This window comes from Mustelus asterias, chromosome X (genome assembly GCF_964213995.1).
Source record: "Mustelus asterias chromosome X, sMusAst1.hap1.1, whole genome shotgun sequence".
Lineage (NCBI taxonomy): Eukaryota > Metazoa > Chordata > Chondrichthyes > Carcharhiniformes > Triakidae > Mustelus > Mustelus asterias.
The window spans coordinates 6,465,776-6,485,210 of record NC_135834.1 but is presented as its reverse complement, the minus strand read 5'-3'; the positions used below and the strand labels follow the sequence as shown (position 1 = coordinate 6,485,210).

General features: G+C 48.7%; 1 protein-coding gene across 1 annotated transcript in view; it reads right to left on the bottom strand.

The window, feature by feature from the left end:
• The window catches only part of cd63 (CD63 molecule), a 53,347-nt gene that overhangs the window by 1,511 nt on the left and 32,401 nt on the right, over window positions 1-19,435 (bottom strand). Inside the window, exons 3-6 of the mRNA XM_078201062.1 lie at window positions 9,438-9,626; window positions 6,586-6,660; window positions 5,106-5,198; window positions 1,936-2,061 (exon numbers count right to left, since the gene is read on the bottom strand). Coding sequence (XP_078057188.1) covers window positions 1,936-2,061; window positions 5,106-5,198; window positions 6,586-6,660; window positions 9,438-9,626 — 483 coding nt within the window. The remainder of the gene's footprint in view (window positions 1-1,935; window positions 2,062-5,105; window positions 5,199-6,585; window positions 6,661-9,437; window positions 9,627-19,435) is intronic.

Below are 19,435 nucleotides of genomic sequence, written 5' to 3'. Positions count from 1 at the left end.
GTGGCAATGTCATTAGGGTGTTGCACAGACTGTTTTCCGGGTTCCCTTTTCTCTAAAAAAATAAAGGAATATTAATGAACCTATTGGGTTTCTACAGCAATGTGGTATATATATATATATATATATAATATATATATATATTTAAGTGGTTGCAGGTTGCTTTAAGAGCTAATTACGTGATTTGATAGTGATGTCATTAGGGTGTTGCACAGGCTGCTGCTTTACTTTGAGTTTGTACAAGCCAGAGGTCCCAAAATAAATCTGTTGTTAGTTTGAATCTACGCGTGCAAACCACATCTTGTGTAAAACCCAACATAATTAGGACATTAACCGGCCAGTTTCTTTTGCTAAAAAGAGCTAATTGCAGAATATTAAGTGTTCTGTGGAAGATTTGGGCCGATTTCCTAATCCAGTGACATAACCAGGTACAAGTGCACAATCTGCTCCATCGCCCACTTGGCTTCCAACCATGTGCCTTTTGGCTGGGGTGCCACTGCAGCAAATGGCAGATCACTCGAGCAACAAGACACAAGATAGGCCTCTGCATTTTACAGCGCGCACGGATTCACAGAAACAAACCTGCCAGACACAAGGCAGGTTCTGATGTGCGCCAAGGCTCTCCTTTGCTTAAAGAAAGTGATGCAAATGGATGCTAAACTCCCCTAGCACCTCAACCCTACCAAACCTACCCAGCGGGATAGGTCAGAGACCGTGATGGCAGCAGAGGGATCAGACCCTCTGTGAATGGAGATCGAGAATCTGGTGAACTGGTGCGGCAACAATAATCTCTCCCTCAATGTCAACAAAACAAAAGGAAATTGTCATCGACTTCAGGAAGTGTAAAGGAGAACATGCCCCTGTCTACATCAACGGGGATGAAATAGAAATGGTCGAGAGTTTCAAGTTTTTAGGTGTCCAGATCACCAACAACCTGTCCTGGTCCCCCCATGCCGACGCTATAGTTAAGAAAGCCCACCAACGCCTCTACTTTCTCAGGAGACTGAGGAAATTCAGCATGTCCACTACGACACTCACCAACCTTCACAGATGCACCATAGAAAGCATTCTTTCTGGATGTATCACAGCTTGGTATGGCTCCTGCTCTGCCTAATACCGCAACAAACTACAAAGTGTCTTGAATGAAGCCCAGTCCATCACGCAAACCAGCCTCCCATCCATTGACTCTGTCTACACTTCCCGCTGCCTCGGCAAAGCAGCCAGCGTAATTAAGGACCCCACGAACCCCGGACATTCTCTCTTCCACCTTCTTCCTTTGGGAAAGGGATCAAAAGTCTGAGGACACGTACCAACCGACTCAAGAACAGCTTCTTCCCTGCTGCCATCAGACTTTTGAATGGACCTACCTCGCATTAAGCTAATCTTTCTCTACACCTTATCTGTGACTGTAACACTACATTCTGCACCCTCTCCTTTCCTTCTCCCCCTATGTGCTCTATGAACGGTATGCTTTGTCTGTATAGTGCGCAAGAAACAATACTTTTCACTGTATCCCAATGCATGTGACAATAATAAATCAAGTGTTTCTCTACTTGGGATTGTGCACAGTTGCAGCCTGCCTAAGCAAGGAGAACTATGGGGTGGTGGGACCGTCTGCCCGTTTTTGCAAAAATATACTTAATTCCCAAAATATCAGGAAGAACATTACAAACCTTTTAAACTGGCCGCTACAGAGAATGCAATAATATTCCGATTTTCGCCAAGTTGCACTCTGAGGTGCTTCCATGCTAGTGAGACATGGAATATTCACCATACATTCACCCAGAGGGAGTTTGATACAATCCCTCTCAGTTTGCTATGCCTAAAAAAGGCATCAAGCCAGCAACCGGGAACTCCTTCCCACCCTCCCATTCCCATCTGGTGGGCACTCACACACAATGCAACGTGGAAGACAAGCAGTCATGACTGGACACTCACCTCCTGGTATATGTTGGAAGCAGTCACGTTTCTCCCACAGTGTAGGACGGGGACCTTACAGCAGGAATCTGGGACTCGATTGGGGGGAAACCAGTCTGTGTAACGAGCACTTCCACAGCAGTGAAACTGAAGAGGGAACCAAACACACATTCAGGTGACTTACTCTACATATATGCTGCAGGGTGAAACAGGGGCACACTCAACGAATGGGACACTAAGAAGCTCAGGGAATCTGGGAGCATTTGTCCACAGATCCCTGAAGGTGGCAGGACAGACTAGTAGGGTAGTTTTTCTCAAACTCATTCATGGGACATGAGCATCGCTGGCTGGGCCAGCACTTACTGCCCATCTCTCATTGCCAGAGGGCAGTTGAGAGTCAACCACATTGATGTGGCTCTGGAGTCACATGTAGGCCAGGCCAGGTAAGGACGGCAGATTTCCTTCCCTAAAGGGAACCAGATGGGTTTTTCCAACAATGGTTTCATGGTCATCAGTAGATTAGTAATCCCAGATTTTGTTTTTCACCGAATTCAAATTCCACCATCTGCCGTGGCGGGATTCGAACCCGGGTCCCCAGAACATTTAGCTGCGTTTCTGGATTAATAGTCTAGCGATAATACCACTCAGCCATCGCCTCCCCAAAGTTAAGACGACATGTGGGTCACTTGCTTATATCAGTCGTGGTATAGAGTATAAGTGTAGGGAGGTAATGTTGGAGCTGTACAGAGCGTTGGTGAGGCCACAGCTGGAGCACTGTGTGCAGTTCTGGTCGCCACATTATAGGAAGGATGTGGTTGCACTGGAGGGGGTGCAGAGGAGATTCACCAGGATGCTGCTTGGGATGGAGTATCTGAGTTATAAGGAGAGACTGGATAGGCTTGGATTGTTTTCTCTAGACCAGAGAAGGCTGAGGGGGGACATGATTGAAGTGGATAAGATTACGAGGGGTATGGAGAGGGTGAGTAGGAAGCAGCTGTCCCCCGTAGTTGAAGGGCCAATAACAAGGGGGCATAGGGTTCAAGGTGAGGGGCAGGAGGCTCAGAGGGGATCCAAGGAAAAATGTTTTGCCCCAGAGGGTGGTGAGGGTCTGGAATGCGCTGCCTGGGAGGGTGGTGGAGGTGGGATGCCTCACATCCTTTAAAAAGTACCTGGATGAGCACTTGGCACATTCAGGAGATGCTTAGGAAATCAGAAGCACAAAGGGACTTGGGAATCCTTGTTCAAGATTCTCTTAAGGTTAACGTGCAGGTTCAGTCGGCAGTTAGGAAGGCAAATGCAATGTTAGCGTTCATGTCGAGACGGCTAGAATACAAGAGCAGGGATGTACTTCGGAGGCTGTATAAGGCTCTGGTCAGACCCCATATGGAGTATTGTGAGCAGTTTTGGGCCCCGCATCGAAGGAAGGATGTGCTGGGCCTTGGAAAGGGTCCAGAGGAGGTTCACAAGAATGATCCCTAGAATGAAGAGCCTGTCGTATGAGGAACGGTTGAGGACTCTGGGTCTGTACTCGGAGTTTAGAAGGACGAGGGGGGATCTTATCGAAATGTACAGGATACTGCGAGGCCTGGATAGAGTGGACGTGGAGGGGATGTTTCCACTAGTAGGAAAAACTAGAACCAGAGGGCATAACCTCAGGTGAAAGGGACGATCCTTTAAAACAGAGATGAGGAGGAATTTCTTCAGCCAGAGAGTGGTGAATCTGTGGAACTCTTTGCCGCAGAGGAGGCCGGGTCATTGAGTGTCTTTAAGACAGAGATAGATAGGTTCTTGATTAATAAGGGGATCAGGGGTTATGGGGAAAAGGCAGGAGAATGGGGATGAGAAAAATATCAGCCATGATTGAATGGCAGAGCAGACTCGATGGGCCGAGTGGCCTCATTCTGCTCCTATGTCTTATGGATTTAGGACTATGGGTCAAGTGCTCGTAGATGGGATTAGTTGTGTGGGGGGGGGGGTCAGGTGTTTCTCACGAGCTGGTGCAGACTCGATGGGCCGAAGGGCCTCTTCTGTACTGCAGGAGTATGATCACGGTCAGGTGCAAGGTCAAGTGGGGGGTGGCGGAGAATAATTCTCAAGCGATTTGACCTCCTCGCTCTCATTAATCCAGGGTGACCAGACTAACACCTTGTACATTTGCATTTTATTTTCCCTTCAAAACAAGCAAGCACTGGCTTCGCAGCACCGACAAAGCTTCCAGATATCACCAGCTTTCCTTTGGTAGGCAATCTGAAGGGACAATTGCAAAGTTAACGACATTTAAAAAGAGGGTGCAGCATCACTGAAGGAGATGAGATGGTTAATGTTTATCTGCGTCTACACCCCAGCCAACAGCATGGGCCAAAAGGAAGACATTTTTAACAAATTAGGAAGCGCTCACCTGGAACTGCCCGCTCTCCACTTTTCTCCAATTTGTTTGGGGTGCCACGGTGGTTAGCACTGCTGGCTCACAGCGCCAGGGACCCGGGTTCGATTCCCAGCTTGGGTCACTGTCTGTGTGGGGTTTGCACATTCTACCCGTGTCTGTGTGGGTTTCCTCCGGGTGCTCCGGTTTCCTCCCACAGTCCAAAGATGCGTAGGTTAGGTGGATTGGCCATGCTAAACTGCCCCCTTAACATCCAAAGATGTGCGGGTTAGGTGGATTGGCCATGCTAAACTGCCCCCTTAACATCCAAAGATGTGCGGGTTAGGTGGATTGGCCATGCTAAACTGCCCCCTTAACATCCAAAGATGTGCGGGTTAGGTGGATTGGCCATGCTAAACTGCCCCCTTAACATCCAAAGATGTGTGGGTTAGGTGGATTGGCCATGCTAAACTGCCCCCTTAACATCCAAAGATGTGTGGGTTAGGTGGATTGGCCATGCTAAACTGCCCCCTTAACATCCAAAGATGTGCAGGTTAGGTGGATTGGCCATGCTAAATTGCCCCTTAGTGTCCAAAGATGTGCGGGTTAGGTGGATTGGCCATGCTAAACTGCCCCCTTAACATCCAAAGATGTGCAGGTTAGGTGGATTGGCCATGCTAAACTGCCCCTTGGTGTCCAAAGATGTGCAGGTTAAGTGAATTAGTGGGGCAAACACATGGGGCTAGGTAAGATGTTCTGTCGGAGAGCCAGTGCAGACACGACAGGCCAAACAGCCTCCTTGTGCACTGTTGGGATTCTATGAACTCACCTGTTGCTGCAAGTTGTCAATATTCTTGGCATTTTCTGACGTGTTGTAATTCTTCATAGTCTCATTAAAAGAGCTCTCAAAGGCTCCACGAATCTGGGCAATGGAGGAAAATAATGTCCACAGAAATCAGTACTACACCAAAATGGACAAATCATTCCAATTTCAACCATTAATGATCAACAGTGGAGCAGGGTTCAAAGGTTGCATGCTCTCTGCCATTGGCCAAATGTATCATAATGATCTCCTTGTCCATTCTTTATGGAATACACCCCTTTTCAACAATAACCACCAATCAATCGGCTAAAAACATCTGATTGAAGCTTATAACCATTACACCATTCACACTGTGAAACCTCAGTTGGGACGTCCTGGGTTTAAGATGAAATCGGTCACCATTTAAAGTCTTTAACCTGGGTGATTAAACTGAACAAGAGTTACAAATGCCCTTTGCTTCCACTTGCCGACTCAACTAAAAGGGAAACAGCTTAGAAAGTTCAAGGACAAAGCTTAAGAGTTTGTTAGCAATGTCCAATCAGTAAAAGACATTCTTCGATGAGGGGACAAAAAATCTAAGCGGATTGATACTTCTGCAGCCAGAGCAATGGAAAATGTTTATATATAAAAAAAGGTTTTTGTTCAAAGAACGATCGAACTGGAGCATTCTTCCACCTTCCCTAGGCTCGGCGGGGCAAATTCTTGCAGGAGGTCTCATGAGGTAACTCCTACTGAAGGTAATAAAACGCCATTAAACCTAGTCATCTTGTGGAACCACAAAATCCACTGGGCGCTACAGTGGCACAGTGGTTAGCACTGCTGCCTCACAGCGCCAGGGACCCGGGTTCGATTCCCGGCTTGGGTCACTGTCTGTGTGGAGTTTGCACGTTCTCCCCGTGTCTGCGTGGGTTTCCTCCGGGTGCTCCGGTTTCCTCCCATAGTCCAAAAGACATGCTGGCTAGGGTGCACTGGCCGTGCTAAATTCTTCATCGGTGTACCCGCACAGGAATGTGGCGACTAGGGGATTTTCACAGTAGCTTCATTGCAGTGTTAATTTAAGCCTCTTCTTGCTCCCCCCGCCCCCCCAAAAACCCTTCGGGGCAACTGCCACATTTCTCAGGCACTCCTTTAACAGTCTGTACCTCCATTCTGCCATTCACACATTCCGATCACTTAATGGACGCCATTAGCACCTTTCTCAGCCTTAATCATCACCATTTACATTCCCTTTGCCCAATTCCAGCCTCCCCATATCCTCATAGTATAAATCTCTGCTGATTTTCTTTGCTCTCAAGTCTGACGAAACGTTGGCCCTCGTCTCTCCCCTCAGCTGCCGGCAGACCTGCCGGGATTTTCCAGCATCTTCTACTTTTACTGTTAATGTAAGGCTACACGTCCATAGCATCAAATGCAATGGACAGTCTGATCTGGCTCCTCCAAGTTGAAGGACAGCCCCACCACACAGACACGACAGTGCACTACTCACCTTGTCCTTGAAGACGTAACCAGTGATGGCAGCAGCAATTTCCACAATGAAAATCAGGATGAGCAGAACTGCAAACTAAAAGACAAAACAACAATTTTTCACCTCCAGGAAAACATTTTAGAAATTGGCTCCCCAACTCATGACAACTTTTTGGTAGATTGGCCATGCTAAATTGTCCCTTAGTGTCCAAAGATGTGCGGGTTAGCTGGATTGGCCATGCTAAATTGTCCCTTCGTGTCCAAAGATGTGTAGGTTAGCTGGATTGGCCATGCTAAATTGTCCCTTCGTGTCCAAAGATGTGTAGGTTAGCTGGATTGGCCATGCTAAATTGTCCCTTAGTGTCCAAAGATGTGTAGGTTAGGTGGATTGGCCATGCTAAATTGTCCCTTAGTGTCCAAAGATGTGCGGGTTAGGTGGATTGGCCATGCTAAATTGTCCCTTAGTGTCCAAAGATGTGCGGGTTAGGTGGATTGGCCATGCTAAATTGTCCCTTAGTGTCCAAAGATGTGCGGGTTAGGTGGATTGGCCATGCTAAATTGCCCCTTAGTGTCCAAAGATGTGCGGGTTAGGTGGATTGGCCATGCTAAATTGCCCCTTAGTGTCCAAAGATGTGTAGGTTAGCTGGATTGGCATAGTAAATGTGCACGGTTGGGCCTGGGTAAGATGCTGTGTCAGAGAATTGGTGCAGACTCGAGGGGTCGAATGGCCGCCTTCTGCACTGTAGGGATTCTAAGAAAACATTCCCTCACATCCAGCAAACAGTGGCTTTTACTGAGGCTATTGGATTCAAGAAATCAATTGGGTAGAAAATTAGAAGCTAAATTTGAATGGTCACGATCCCCGGTGACCAGAAGCCAACCAATGGGTGAACAATTATTCTAGATTTAGGCCCAAGACGTGACCGAGGGAACACCATTGTGTCCCCAATGATTGGCAGAGCATACAAGCTGGTCACTAAGCTGCCCATCAGATTGTCTCCACACACTTCCCCAGGTGATTGCGGAGTATCCAAACACGTCAACCTCTCCTCATCTGCATTTTTGGTCTTTGGGGAGGGGTAAGTGGTGACATCACCATTGAGTCCATCGTGCGAGTGCAGACTCTTGGGAAAGAGAAACGTACACCACCGTTGCAACAAGACCTGGACACTGCCAAGTAACATTTGTGCCAGCCAAGTGCCAGTCAACAACCATCTCCTACAACAGAGAATCTAACCATCGCCCCATGCCATTCAATGGCACTACCATTGCTGAATTCCCCACTGTCAACAGCCTGGCGGGGGGTTATCATTGACCAGAAACTTGTGTTGCAACTGTATCTATGACTGTTCAAGGGTGGGTTTAAAAGGCTGGGAGTTCTGCGGCAAGTAACACTTAAGACTCTCCCAAAGCCTGTCCACAATCACAAGTCAGGAGTGTGATGGAATACTCCCCACTTGCCTGGATGGTGCAGCTCCAACAACACTCAAGAAGCTCAACACCATCCAGGACAAAGCAGCCCCGCTTGATTGGCCCCCCATCCACAAACATCCACTCCCTCCACCACCGACGCTCAGTAGCAGCAGTGTGTACCATCTACAAGATGCACTGCAGCAACTCACCAAGGCTCCTTAGACAGCACCTTCCAAACCCACAACCACTTCCATCTAGAAGGACAAGGGCAGCAGATACCTGGGAACGCCACCACCTGCAAGTTTCCCTCCAAGTCCCTCACCATCCTGACTTGCAAATATATCGCCGTAACTTCACTGTCGCTGGGTCAAAGTCCTGGAACTCCCTCCCTAACAGCACTGTGGGTGTACCTACACCACATGGACTGACTGATGTCCAATAACAATCCTGGAACTCCCTCCCTCACAGCACTGTGGGTGTACCTACACCACATGGACTGACTGATGTCCAATAACAATCCTGGAACTCCCTCCCTAACAGCACCTACATTAAGGCAGCAGGTCACCACCACCTTCCCGAGGATAAATAGGGATGGACAATAACTGCTGGCCAGGCCAGGCATGTTCCGTGAACAAGTTCAAAAAATGTGACCGTGGATTAACATCACTTTACACCTACCCACCTAGAAAAACCAGCATAGCAACAGACACCTCAATACCCACCAGGAATACAGGAATGCTGGATAAATCACCAGTCTATGGAAGTGCCACAGTAGCATAGTGAAGATCGGGAGGAACTTAACATTTATCCCACAGGTTTGATGCAAGCCTCACTAAAATACATGAAGCAAAAGTGGAAAGGTACCTACATAGAATCCTGACAGTGCAGGTGGTGGCTATTTGGCCCATCGAGCCTGTACTGACAACAATCCCACCCAGGCCCTATCCCTGTAACCCCATGTATTTACCCTGCTAATCCCCCTAACACGAAGGGGCAATTTACCATGGCCACTCCACCTAACTTATACATCTTTGGACTGTGGGAGGAAATGCACGCAGACACTGGGAGAACGCAAGAAACACAGTCACCCAAGGCTGGAATTGAACCCGGGTCCCTGCCGCTGTGAAGCAGCAGTGCTAACCACTGTGCCACAATGTCACTCTACAGTGGGCGATCTGTGCACCAGGCTTGCCAATCCACATGGGATGCTCACTCCCAGCCTCCCCAAAGGTTGGCATGGAATCAACTTGGAAGTGGTCAACCCACCCTACTAACCAGTGCCACCTTCACGTGGGCAGCTTGGCATGACAAGCGGCTGCAAATGCACGAGTCCCAGAAGACTGGGGCTATTTGGGATCGAGACAAAAAGCAATGATGTAAAATGCCCTCGGTGCCACATTGGGACTGGCGAGTGCCCCTATACCTTTCCGATGGTTTAAACAGTCCCGATCGATCTCTTACCGTGGTCACCATGCAGTAGTTTTCCTTCCAGGCACCACAACAGCCAAAGAAAGCCACAAAGTTGATGACGACACCAACTACGATGAGGACGATGGGGGCTCCGGAGGCAGCAACACTGCTGATGTGCAGGGTGCCATTGACTTTGGTCTGGACCAGAATACCAACCACGATGAGGGCAATGCCAGAGATCTGTAGGGAGGGCGAGAGAAGAGGAACAGTTAACAGTGGCGGCGGGGGGGCCGTAGGAACACAGAAAACTGGTCACAACACTTGCTCCTGTCAGAATCCATTGCCACCTGAAACAAAACAGCCAGAGTGGGGTAGAAACATATAATAGGAAACAGTTGTCAAGGCCAGGCACACAAGTTTCAATAAAGTGGCACAGAGTCACATTAAGGCAGAGAGTCAGCAATTCTCTCCATCACCCTGGCTTCCTGCAGAGTAATCCTGTCAGTCGCTCCATTTCTCCAAGTTTGCCCCCGCCCCCCCTTCCCTCCCAAGCACCCATCCAATTAAAAATCATGGTTTTTGCTCCCACCACTCTGATAGGCAGCGAGTTCTCAGTCATTACCACTCGCTGTGTAAAAAGGTTCCACCTCACATTCCCCCCCCCCACCATTGTATACCCTGTCCAAAGTCCGAGTCCTTAATCAGCCAGTGGGAACAGGTTTCGTCTATCCGCCTTACCAGAAAAATATCCTCAAGTACATGGAAGGCAATCAATCTTTACACGTTGCCGCCTTAGTCCTCTACTGTGCTAATTTCTACCGCCCTACGTTTCAAATGGATGGCCGTAGAATCCAGACAGTGCAGAAGGAAGCCATCCAGCCCATCGGGTCTGCAATAACAATCCCACCTATCCCCATAAGGGCGGCACGGTAGCACAGTGGTTAGCACTGCTGCTTCACAGCTCCAGGGTCCCGGGTTCGATTCCCGGCTCGGGTCACTATCTGTGTGGAGTTTGCACATTCTCCTCGTGTTTGCGTGGGTTTCCTCCAGGTGCTCCGGTTTCCTCCCACAGTCCAAAGATGTGCGGGTTAGGTTGATTGGCCAGGTTAAAATTGCCCCTGAGATGCGTAGGTTAGAGGGATTAGCGGGTAAATATGTGGGGGTAGGGCCTGGGTGGGATTGTGGTCGGTGCAGACTCGATGGGCCGAATGGCCTCCTTCTGCACTGTAGGGTTTCTATGATTCTATAACCCTATGCATTTACCCTAGCAAGTCCCCCTGACACTAAAGGGGCACTTTAGCATGACCAATCCACCTAACCCGCACATCTTTTGGACTGTGGGAGGAAACCAGAGCACCCGGAGGAAACCCACGCAGACACGGGGAGAATGTGCAAACTCCACACAGACAGTGACCCAAGTTGGGAATCAAACCTGGGTCCATGGTCTGTGAGGCAGCACTGCTAACCACTGTGCCACCGTGCCGCCCTAAAGATTACCCTTGGGTTAAGGATAAAAGATAACGCGAGGTCTAATTTTATATGGGTGGCACAGTGCTGCTGCCTCACAGCGCCAGGGACCCGGGTTCAATTCCCGGCTTGGGTCAATGTCTGTGCGGAATTTGCACATTCTCCCCGTGTCTGCGTGGGTTTCCTCCGGGTGCTCCGGTTTCCTCCCACAAAAGATGTGTAGGTTAGGTTGATTGGACGCTAAGGGGCAATTTAGCATGACCAAAGATGTATAGATTAGGTGGATTGGCCATGCTAAATTGCCCCTTACTGTCCAAAGAGATGCAGGTTACGGGGATAAATGTGTGGAGTTACAGGGATAGGGCCTGGTTAAGATGCTCTTTGAGAGTCGGTGCAGACTCAGTGGGCCGAATGGCCTCCTTTTGCACTGTAGGGATTCTATGCACCTCATGTCTGCACACAAAGCAGTAGCCATTGGATAACCACCCAGAGATCAAACCTCACCCATTCCTCTTCTCTATCGATCTCTAAACCCACAAGGGCAACTGCAGGGCCATAACACAATGGGCCAAGCAACCAAAGACCTTCCAGACCACGCATTTACCAGCTGAACCACTGGGAGAAGCGGACCGAGACGCCAGTTAGCCCAGAAGAGAGAGTCAAGTAAGAGCAATCAGAACAAGAGTCAGGTCCCCACATCCCATGGACAAATAGAAACCACAACAAAAGTACTGTAATGGGCTGAAGAGGAAAGGTTGGCCCAGAGTAAACTACCACCACAAATTAAACAAGACGCATCCAGACTCAATTCCTCATCTGCGTTGGAGGGGGTTGATATTGGTTGGGTGGTAAATACAGAAGAATTAGAGGAAATAGGGCAAAAATCTCTGATTATCCATGATCTGTTGCTGAATAGATTACGCCATTTAATTCTGCTGTGAACAGTAACCAGACTCAGGAGGAAGAAACTACCAAGATGCCGAGGGGGAAGAGACAGTCCCCCCTGCAATCCCAGATTGCCCCATGCCTAGGTCGGGATTTTCCAGCCTTTCCCACCGACGGAATCTTCCGGTCCCACGAGACATAGTATGAAGCCAGACTAGGTCCCAACAATTTTCTATTTTGGCGCTTGCGTGAGAATAGGATGCTGCACTCCCAAGCGCGATTCTACTGATAAACAAACTTCTGCTTCCGAGTTTAACGATGACAAGTGAATTAGCACATTCACACTGGAACAATATTTAAATATGACAAGATACAAATCTTAACTGCTAACCGATCACAATGAATTTCAATTCAAGCCATGTTCCTCATATAGACTGAAAACCCCTCTTTAAAATTAGTTAGCAAATAAACATAAGAACTAGGAGCAGGAGTAAGCCATCTGGCCCCTCGAGCCTGCTCCGCCATTCAATAAGACCATGGCTGATCTTTTCGTGGACTCAGCTCCACTTACCCGCCCGCTCACCATAACCCTTAATTCCTTTACTGTTCAAAGATTTATCTGTCCTTGCCTTAAAAACATTCAATGAGGTAGCCTCAACTGCTTCACTGGGCAGGGAATTCCACAGATTCACAACCCTTTGTGTGAAGAAGTTCCTCCTCAACTCAGTCCTAAATCTGCTCCCCCTTATTTTGAGTCTATGCCCCCTAGTTCTAGTTTCACCCGCCAGTGGAAACAACTTCCCTGCTTCTATCTTATCTATTCCCTTCATAATCTTGTATGTTTCTATAAGATCTCCCCTCATTCTTCTGAATTCCAATGAGTATAGCCCCAGTCTACTCAGTCTCTCCTCATAAGCCAACCCTCTCAACTCCGGAATCAACCTCGTGAAGCTCCTCTGCACCCCCTCCAGTGCCAGTATATCCTTTCTCAAGTAAGGAGATCAAAACTGTACTCAGTACTCCAGGTGCGACCTCACCAGCACCTTATACAGCTGCAACATAACCTCGCTGTTTTTAAACTCCATCCCTCTCGCAATGAAGGACAAAATTCCATTTACCTTCTTAATTACCTGCTGCACCTGCAAACCAACTCCTTGTGATTCCTGCACAAGGACACCCAGGTCCCTCTGCACAGCAGCATGCTGCAATTTTTTACCATTTAAATAATAGTCCATTTTGATGTCCAATAACAATTCTGGAACACTCTCCCTAACAGCATGGTGGGTGTACCTACACCACATGGACTGACTGATGTCCAATAACAATCCTGGGACTCCCTCCCTAACAGCACTGTGGGTGTGCCTACACCACATGGACTGACTGATGTCCAATAACAATCCTGGGACTCCCTCCCTAACAGCACTGTGGGTGTACCTACACCACATGGACTGACTGATGTCCAATAACAATCCTGGAACTCCCTCCCTAACAGCACTGTGGGTGTACCTACACCACATGGACTGACTGATGTCCAATAACAATCCTGGAACTCCCTCCCTAACAGCACTGTGGGTGTGCCTACACCACATGGACTGACTGATGCCCAATAACAATCCTGGAACTCCCTCCCTAACAGCACTGTGGGTGTACCTACACCACATGGACTGACTGATGTCCAATAACAATCCTGGAACTCACTCCCTAACAGCACTGTGGGTGTACCTACACCACATGGACTGACTGATGTCCAATAACAATCCTGGAACTCCCTCCCTAACAGCACTGTGGGTGTGCCTACACCACATGGACTGACTGATGTCCAATAACAATCCTGGAACTCCCTCCCTAACAGCACTGTGGGTGTACCTACACCACACGGACTGCAGCGGGTTCAAGGCAGCAACTCAGCACCACCTCCAAGGGGCAATTAGGGATGGGCAATAAATGCTGGTCTGGTCTAGCCAGTGATGCCCACATCCTGTAAAATGGATGAAGACATTCAGGAGGGAAGCATTGTATCAAACAAAAAAAAAACACATCTCCTTAAAGAGTGCGTCATGCTCAGTGGGGTTGAAGACTGCAGTGGCACCACATCATCAGAGGAACAGAGTGCATAAATCATCTTTAGAAATTGCTGCCTCATCGAGGACACTCCAGGATTCACTTGTGGCATTTTTCTTTTTGGGTAAAAAAAATTCAAGTTCATCAGGACATTGCACAGAAAGGCTCCTTCAAACCCGCCCTCTGCAAGATCAAAAGACAGTGTCATGCTCCACACAACTGTTACAATGCAGGAAAGAGGATACTTCACCTCAATGAAACATTTTAAGGGGGCAGAAAGGCAGTTTGTTGTAAAAAAGGATTCAGTTGTTATTTTCAGGAGAGTTTATCAGCATCACAGCACCATAAGATGCAGGAGTAGAATGAGGCCATTCAGCCCATCTGCTCCGCCATGGCTGATACGTTTCTCAACCCCATTCTCCCGCCTGTTCCCCGTAACCTTTGATCCCCTTACCAATCAAGAACCTATCTATCTCTGTCTTAAATACACTCAATGACCCGGCCTCCTCTGTGCCAATGAATTCCACAGATTCACCACCCTCTGGCTGAAGAAATTCCTCCTCATCTCGGTTCTAAAGGGATGTCCCTTTACTCTGAGGCTGTGCCCTCGGATTCCAGTCTCTCCGACCAATGGAAACATCTTCCCCACGTCCACTCTACCCAGGCCCATCAGTATTGGAACAAAAGAAAATTCCAGCACAGGAACAGGCCCTTCGGCCCTCCAAGCCTGCACTGACCATGCTGCCCGACTGAACTAAAACCCCCTTCCCTTCCGGGGACCGTATCCCTCTATTCCCATCCTATTCACGTACTTGTCAATGAGATTCCCCCCACTCCGCCGTCAAGCCTTTCATTCCTGGGATCGTTCTCATGAACCTCCTCTGGACCCTCTCCAAGACCAACACATCCTTCCTTAGATACGGGGCCCAAAATTGCTCACAGTATTCCAAATGTGGTCTGACCAGAGCCTTATACAGCCTCAGCAGTACATCCCTGCATCGTGTGGGATAGTGGAGAGAGTTCCATGGCACAGAATCTGAAATAATATAGAATCCCGCAACTTGGGAAGAGGCTATTCAGCCCATCACATCCAGGCTAGCCAGAGCCACCCAGCCTAATCCAACTTTCTCGATCTTAGCCTGCAACCTTGAATATACACTTGTAGTGCTGTAACCTAAAAGCAATGAACTGTTATGGCCCTTTTGAGGCAATGAGTTCATTACCCCTCAACTCATTTCCCTCACCCGGAATCTACGCCCACCCAGCCAAGTTACAGGACCCCTCAACAAAGCCCTTCCTCTTAAGAATGGCTGCATGGTGGTTAGCACTGCTGCTTCACAGCGCCAGGGACCCGGGTTCGATTCCCCGGCTTGGGTCACTGTCTGTGTGGAGTCTGCATGTTCTCCGTGTCTGCATGGGTTTCCTCCGGGTGCTCCGGTTTCCTCCCACAGTCCGAAAGACGTGCAGGTTAGGGTGCATTGGCCGTGCTAAATTCTCCCTCAGTGTACCCGAAGTGGAGTGCGGCGACTAGGGGATTTTCACAGTAACTTCATTGCAGTGTTAATGTAAGCCGACTTGTGACTGATAAATAAACTTTCTTTTTTAGTACAACCACATCTTTCCCAAGCTGGTTGCAGCTGGAGCCCAACTACTGTTCCACACAGTTCCAGCATCGCATTGCCTTGGCAAACAAAGGCAAGAACCCCATAAGCTTCCCCGGAGGTTGCGGGTTCAAGTCCTACTCTGGAGACTTGGGGAAAAAGCACAAAACTGAAGTCAGGTCCTCCCAATGCAGTGCTGAGGGAGAGCCCAAAGTGGTCAAACAGATACTATCTTTCAATAGGGACTGTCTGCCCCCCCACCACCCCCCCCCGTCACATAGAGGTGGAAGATACGACCATATTAGGCCATTCAGCCCATTGAGTCTGCTCCACCATTCAATCATGGCTGATATGATTCTCATCCCCATTCTCCTGCCTTCTCCCCGTAATCCCCAATCCCTTTATTAATCAAGAACCTATCTATCTCTGTCTTAAAGACACTCAATGACCCGGCCTCCTCTGCGGCAATGAGTTCCACAGATTCACCACTCTCTGGCTGAAAAAATTCCTCCTCGTCTCGGTTTTAAAGGAATGTCCCTTCACCGAAGATCCGAGCCTCTCCCACTCGTAGAAATATCCTCTCCATGCTCACTCTATCTAGGCCTCTCAATATTCTGTAAGTTGCGATTAGATCCCAGTCCACCCCATCCTCCTAAACTCTCCGAGTGCAGACCCAGGCTCCTCACATGACGTTCCCGTAACACCATTAGAGAGACACACCACGGAGGTGGGGGAAGTTTGTCAAAGCTTTTCACCTGGCACTCATCAGAACAATATCAAAAGGAAAAACAACAATTTATGAATGTCAATTGGTTGGGTTTCTCTCTCTCTCTCCCCCCCTCGCAGTATAAATTGTTGTTCCCCCCCCCCCACCTTGTATTGGCATCCAAGTACCTGATGAGTGGCAGACTAAAAGCTTCGACGGTTCTGTCATAACCAAACTCCAGTTATATTTGTCAATCCACCTCAGAACATCAGGGAATGGATTGTTGGGCAAGCGAGTAGGGGGTGAAGAGAGAGTTCCTATCCCATCGCATTACACACAAAAAGGGAAGCCAGTTGGACTTTTGGTGTCGATGCCAGCTCTTTACTACACCAAAAATCCCACTCTAAAAGGAACTGCATCTTCCTCCAGAAAAGATTTCCAAATTATTTCAAACAAGTCATGCTATGTCACCATGATTTTTAAAAATCAACCTTTCACTGATTCACCAGCTGGAGGAAATAAATGTTTCCTCATTTAACCTCAAAACCTAACCTAACATTTAAAAAAACGTCAATCTAGCACGCCCCCTCAATTACAGCGTTCTCCAAAATTCCAATATCCTCACATAATGCTTTCTCACTGCCTAACCAAGTGCTGCAAATTCAGGCTCACGTCATAGCTATCTTCTTGGGCTTGGAGTAGCATTAGGCAAAGCTTCTGAATGTCTCGCTTCTTTAACCGTCAACCTGCATTCCTCTACAGCGACTGCGCAGCCATGTGACCACGAAGCAGCCTCGTAATCGGGGCTCGGTCGGTATTTTATGGGCCCATTCTCTCCATCTCCTAGCACGGCAGTCGGAAGCCTGCGGCCTAGTGGGCCACATCCGAGTGCGGCCCCCACGAGACATTTTGTTGACCGTTGCCCCGGGCGCAGGGTTGCCCCATTCCGCTGATTCCTGTCAGTGTAGTTTTTGTCCTCCTGGTGTGACTGAAGTGATTCGTACGTAAAGCGAGGGTGAGTGAAGTGAGGTGTGTGCTGATTCCACACAACATTGAGTGAGAGAGCTGTGTCCAAAGTGTCAACATTTCTTTTGTTTTTACCATTGGAAGTGGATGACAGTTCCATTAATATATAAATGATGAAGCATTTTCTATAACTTGTTTATTTTATGTGCGTCACAAGTAGGCTTATATTAACACGGTGAAGTTACTGTGAAAATCCCCTCGTCACCACACTCCTGCTCGGGTACACCGAGGCAGAATTTAGCGTGGTCAACGCACCTAACTGGCACATCTTTTGGACTGTGGGAGGAAACCAGAGCACCCGGGGGAAACCCACGCAGACACTGGGGACAATCCGCATGACAGAGTCACCGGAGGCCAGAATCGAACCCGGGTCCCTGGCGCTGTGAGGCGGCAGTGCTAACCACTGTGCCACCATCTTCAGGATAGTTAAGTTGGGGTATTTCAGGGTCAGACAGAGAGAGGACATGCCCCCTTTTCTTCGTGCTCTGCCGCTTTTCTATCGGCTCATGTTGTTGCCCCAGTGATGCCTTGTTGTCTGAGGCAGAATGCTGACAGAGTCTAACCAGCTACTCGCCACTGGGGATAGGACACCGGATGGTCGAAAACCATCTCCCCTGCCATGCCGTTTCCTTAACTCTCAAAGTGTTCCAGCAGAGGACGAAGAAATGCCCCAAAGACACTCTCAAGTGCTCCTTCAAGAACAACAGGAGCTGGCGACCATTCAGAATGGCGACAACCTTCCTGTCAAGTTGCTTCAGCAAGCCTCTTAACGGTGAGGCAGAAGGAAGCAACTCCCGGATCCCACTGCCTCCATCCTGCCCAAAGACCTGGGGGCCGGGAATGGGCTTGCGGAGGGGACGGAGAGGCATCACCCCAAGTCACAGGAGGGCAGAGTTTAAGGACGACAGCGTAAAAATTCTGGGTAATCCGTTTGCCCGCGAGTGTGCCCTTTACCATTGCATGCTTATTCCTTACGAAAACTAATAGAAGCATTCGAACCCTCGAAATCGGGAGGAATTATGCATTCATTGCCGAACAGTAGCATTAGTGTTTGGCGGGAAGAACAAAGGTCACACTGATTTCTGCTCAATGATTCAACACCACATGGCGGTACCCGGCGGTTCCAACAAACAAGCTTTGAACAAATTCACTGCATCGATTGGAGCGCTGCTTCAACTAAGCCCTCCAGATAAAGACAGACCAATTACGTATCCTTCCACGGGGTTTACAAGAAGCTCTTGCATTGCCAGTGACAACTGAAGCACGGCCAATCACCTTTCGAGATGGTATTTGTCGAGTACGGGGCAAGTTGGGGGTAGAACGGCATTCACGCCGATTCTTAAAAACAAAAGGGAATTGGAGAGGGTGACGGAATTCGCTCAGCGTGAAGAGGAATAGGAAAGCTACTGTTACAGAAAACCAAACAAAAAGGGTGGCACAGTGGTTAGCACTGCTGCCTCGCAGCGCCAGGGACCCAGGTTCGATTCCGGCCGCGGTCACTGTCTGTGTGGAGTTTGCATGTTCTCCCCGGATCTGCGTGGGTTGCCTCCGGGTGCTCCGGTTTTCTCCCACAGTCCAAAGATGTGCAGGTTAGGTGGATTGGCCATGCTAAATTGCCCCTTAGTGTCCAAAGATGTGCAGGTTAGGTGGATTGGCCATGATAAATTGTCCCTTAATGTCCAAAGATGTGTAGGTTAGGTGGATTGGCCATGCTAAATTGTCCCTTAGTGTCCAAAGATGTGCAGGTTAGGTGGATTGGCCATGATAAATTGTCCCTTAATGTCCAAAGATGTGTAGGTTAGGTGGATTGGCCATGCTAAATTGTCCCTTAGTGTCCAAAGATGTGCAGGTTAGGTGGATTGGCCATGATAAATTGTCCCTTAATGTCCAAAGATGTGTAGGTTAGGTGGATTGGCCATGCTAAATTGTCCCTTAGTGTCCAAAGATGTGTAGGTTAGGTGGATTGGCCGTGCTAAATTGCCCCTTAGTGTCACAGAGATTAGCAAGTTTAAAGTTTTAAAGCTTGTTCATTTGTTAGTGTCACAAGTAGGCTCACATTAACACTGCAATGAAGTTACTGTAAAAATCCCCTATTTGGGTACACTGAGGGAGAATTTAGCATGGCCACTGCACCTAACCAGCACATCTTTGGAGTGTGGGAGGAAACCGGAGCACCCGGAGGAAACCCACACAGACACGGGGAGAACGTGCAGACTCCACACAGACAGTGACCCAAGCCGGGAATCGAACCCAGGTCCCTGGCTAACCACTGGGCCACCATGCCGCCCCAGGATAAATACTTG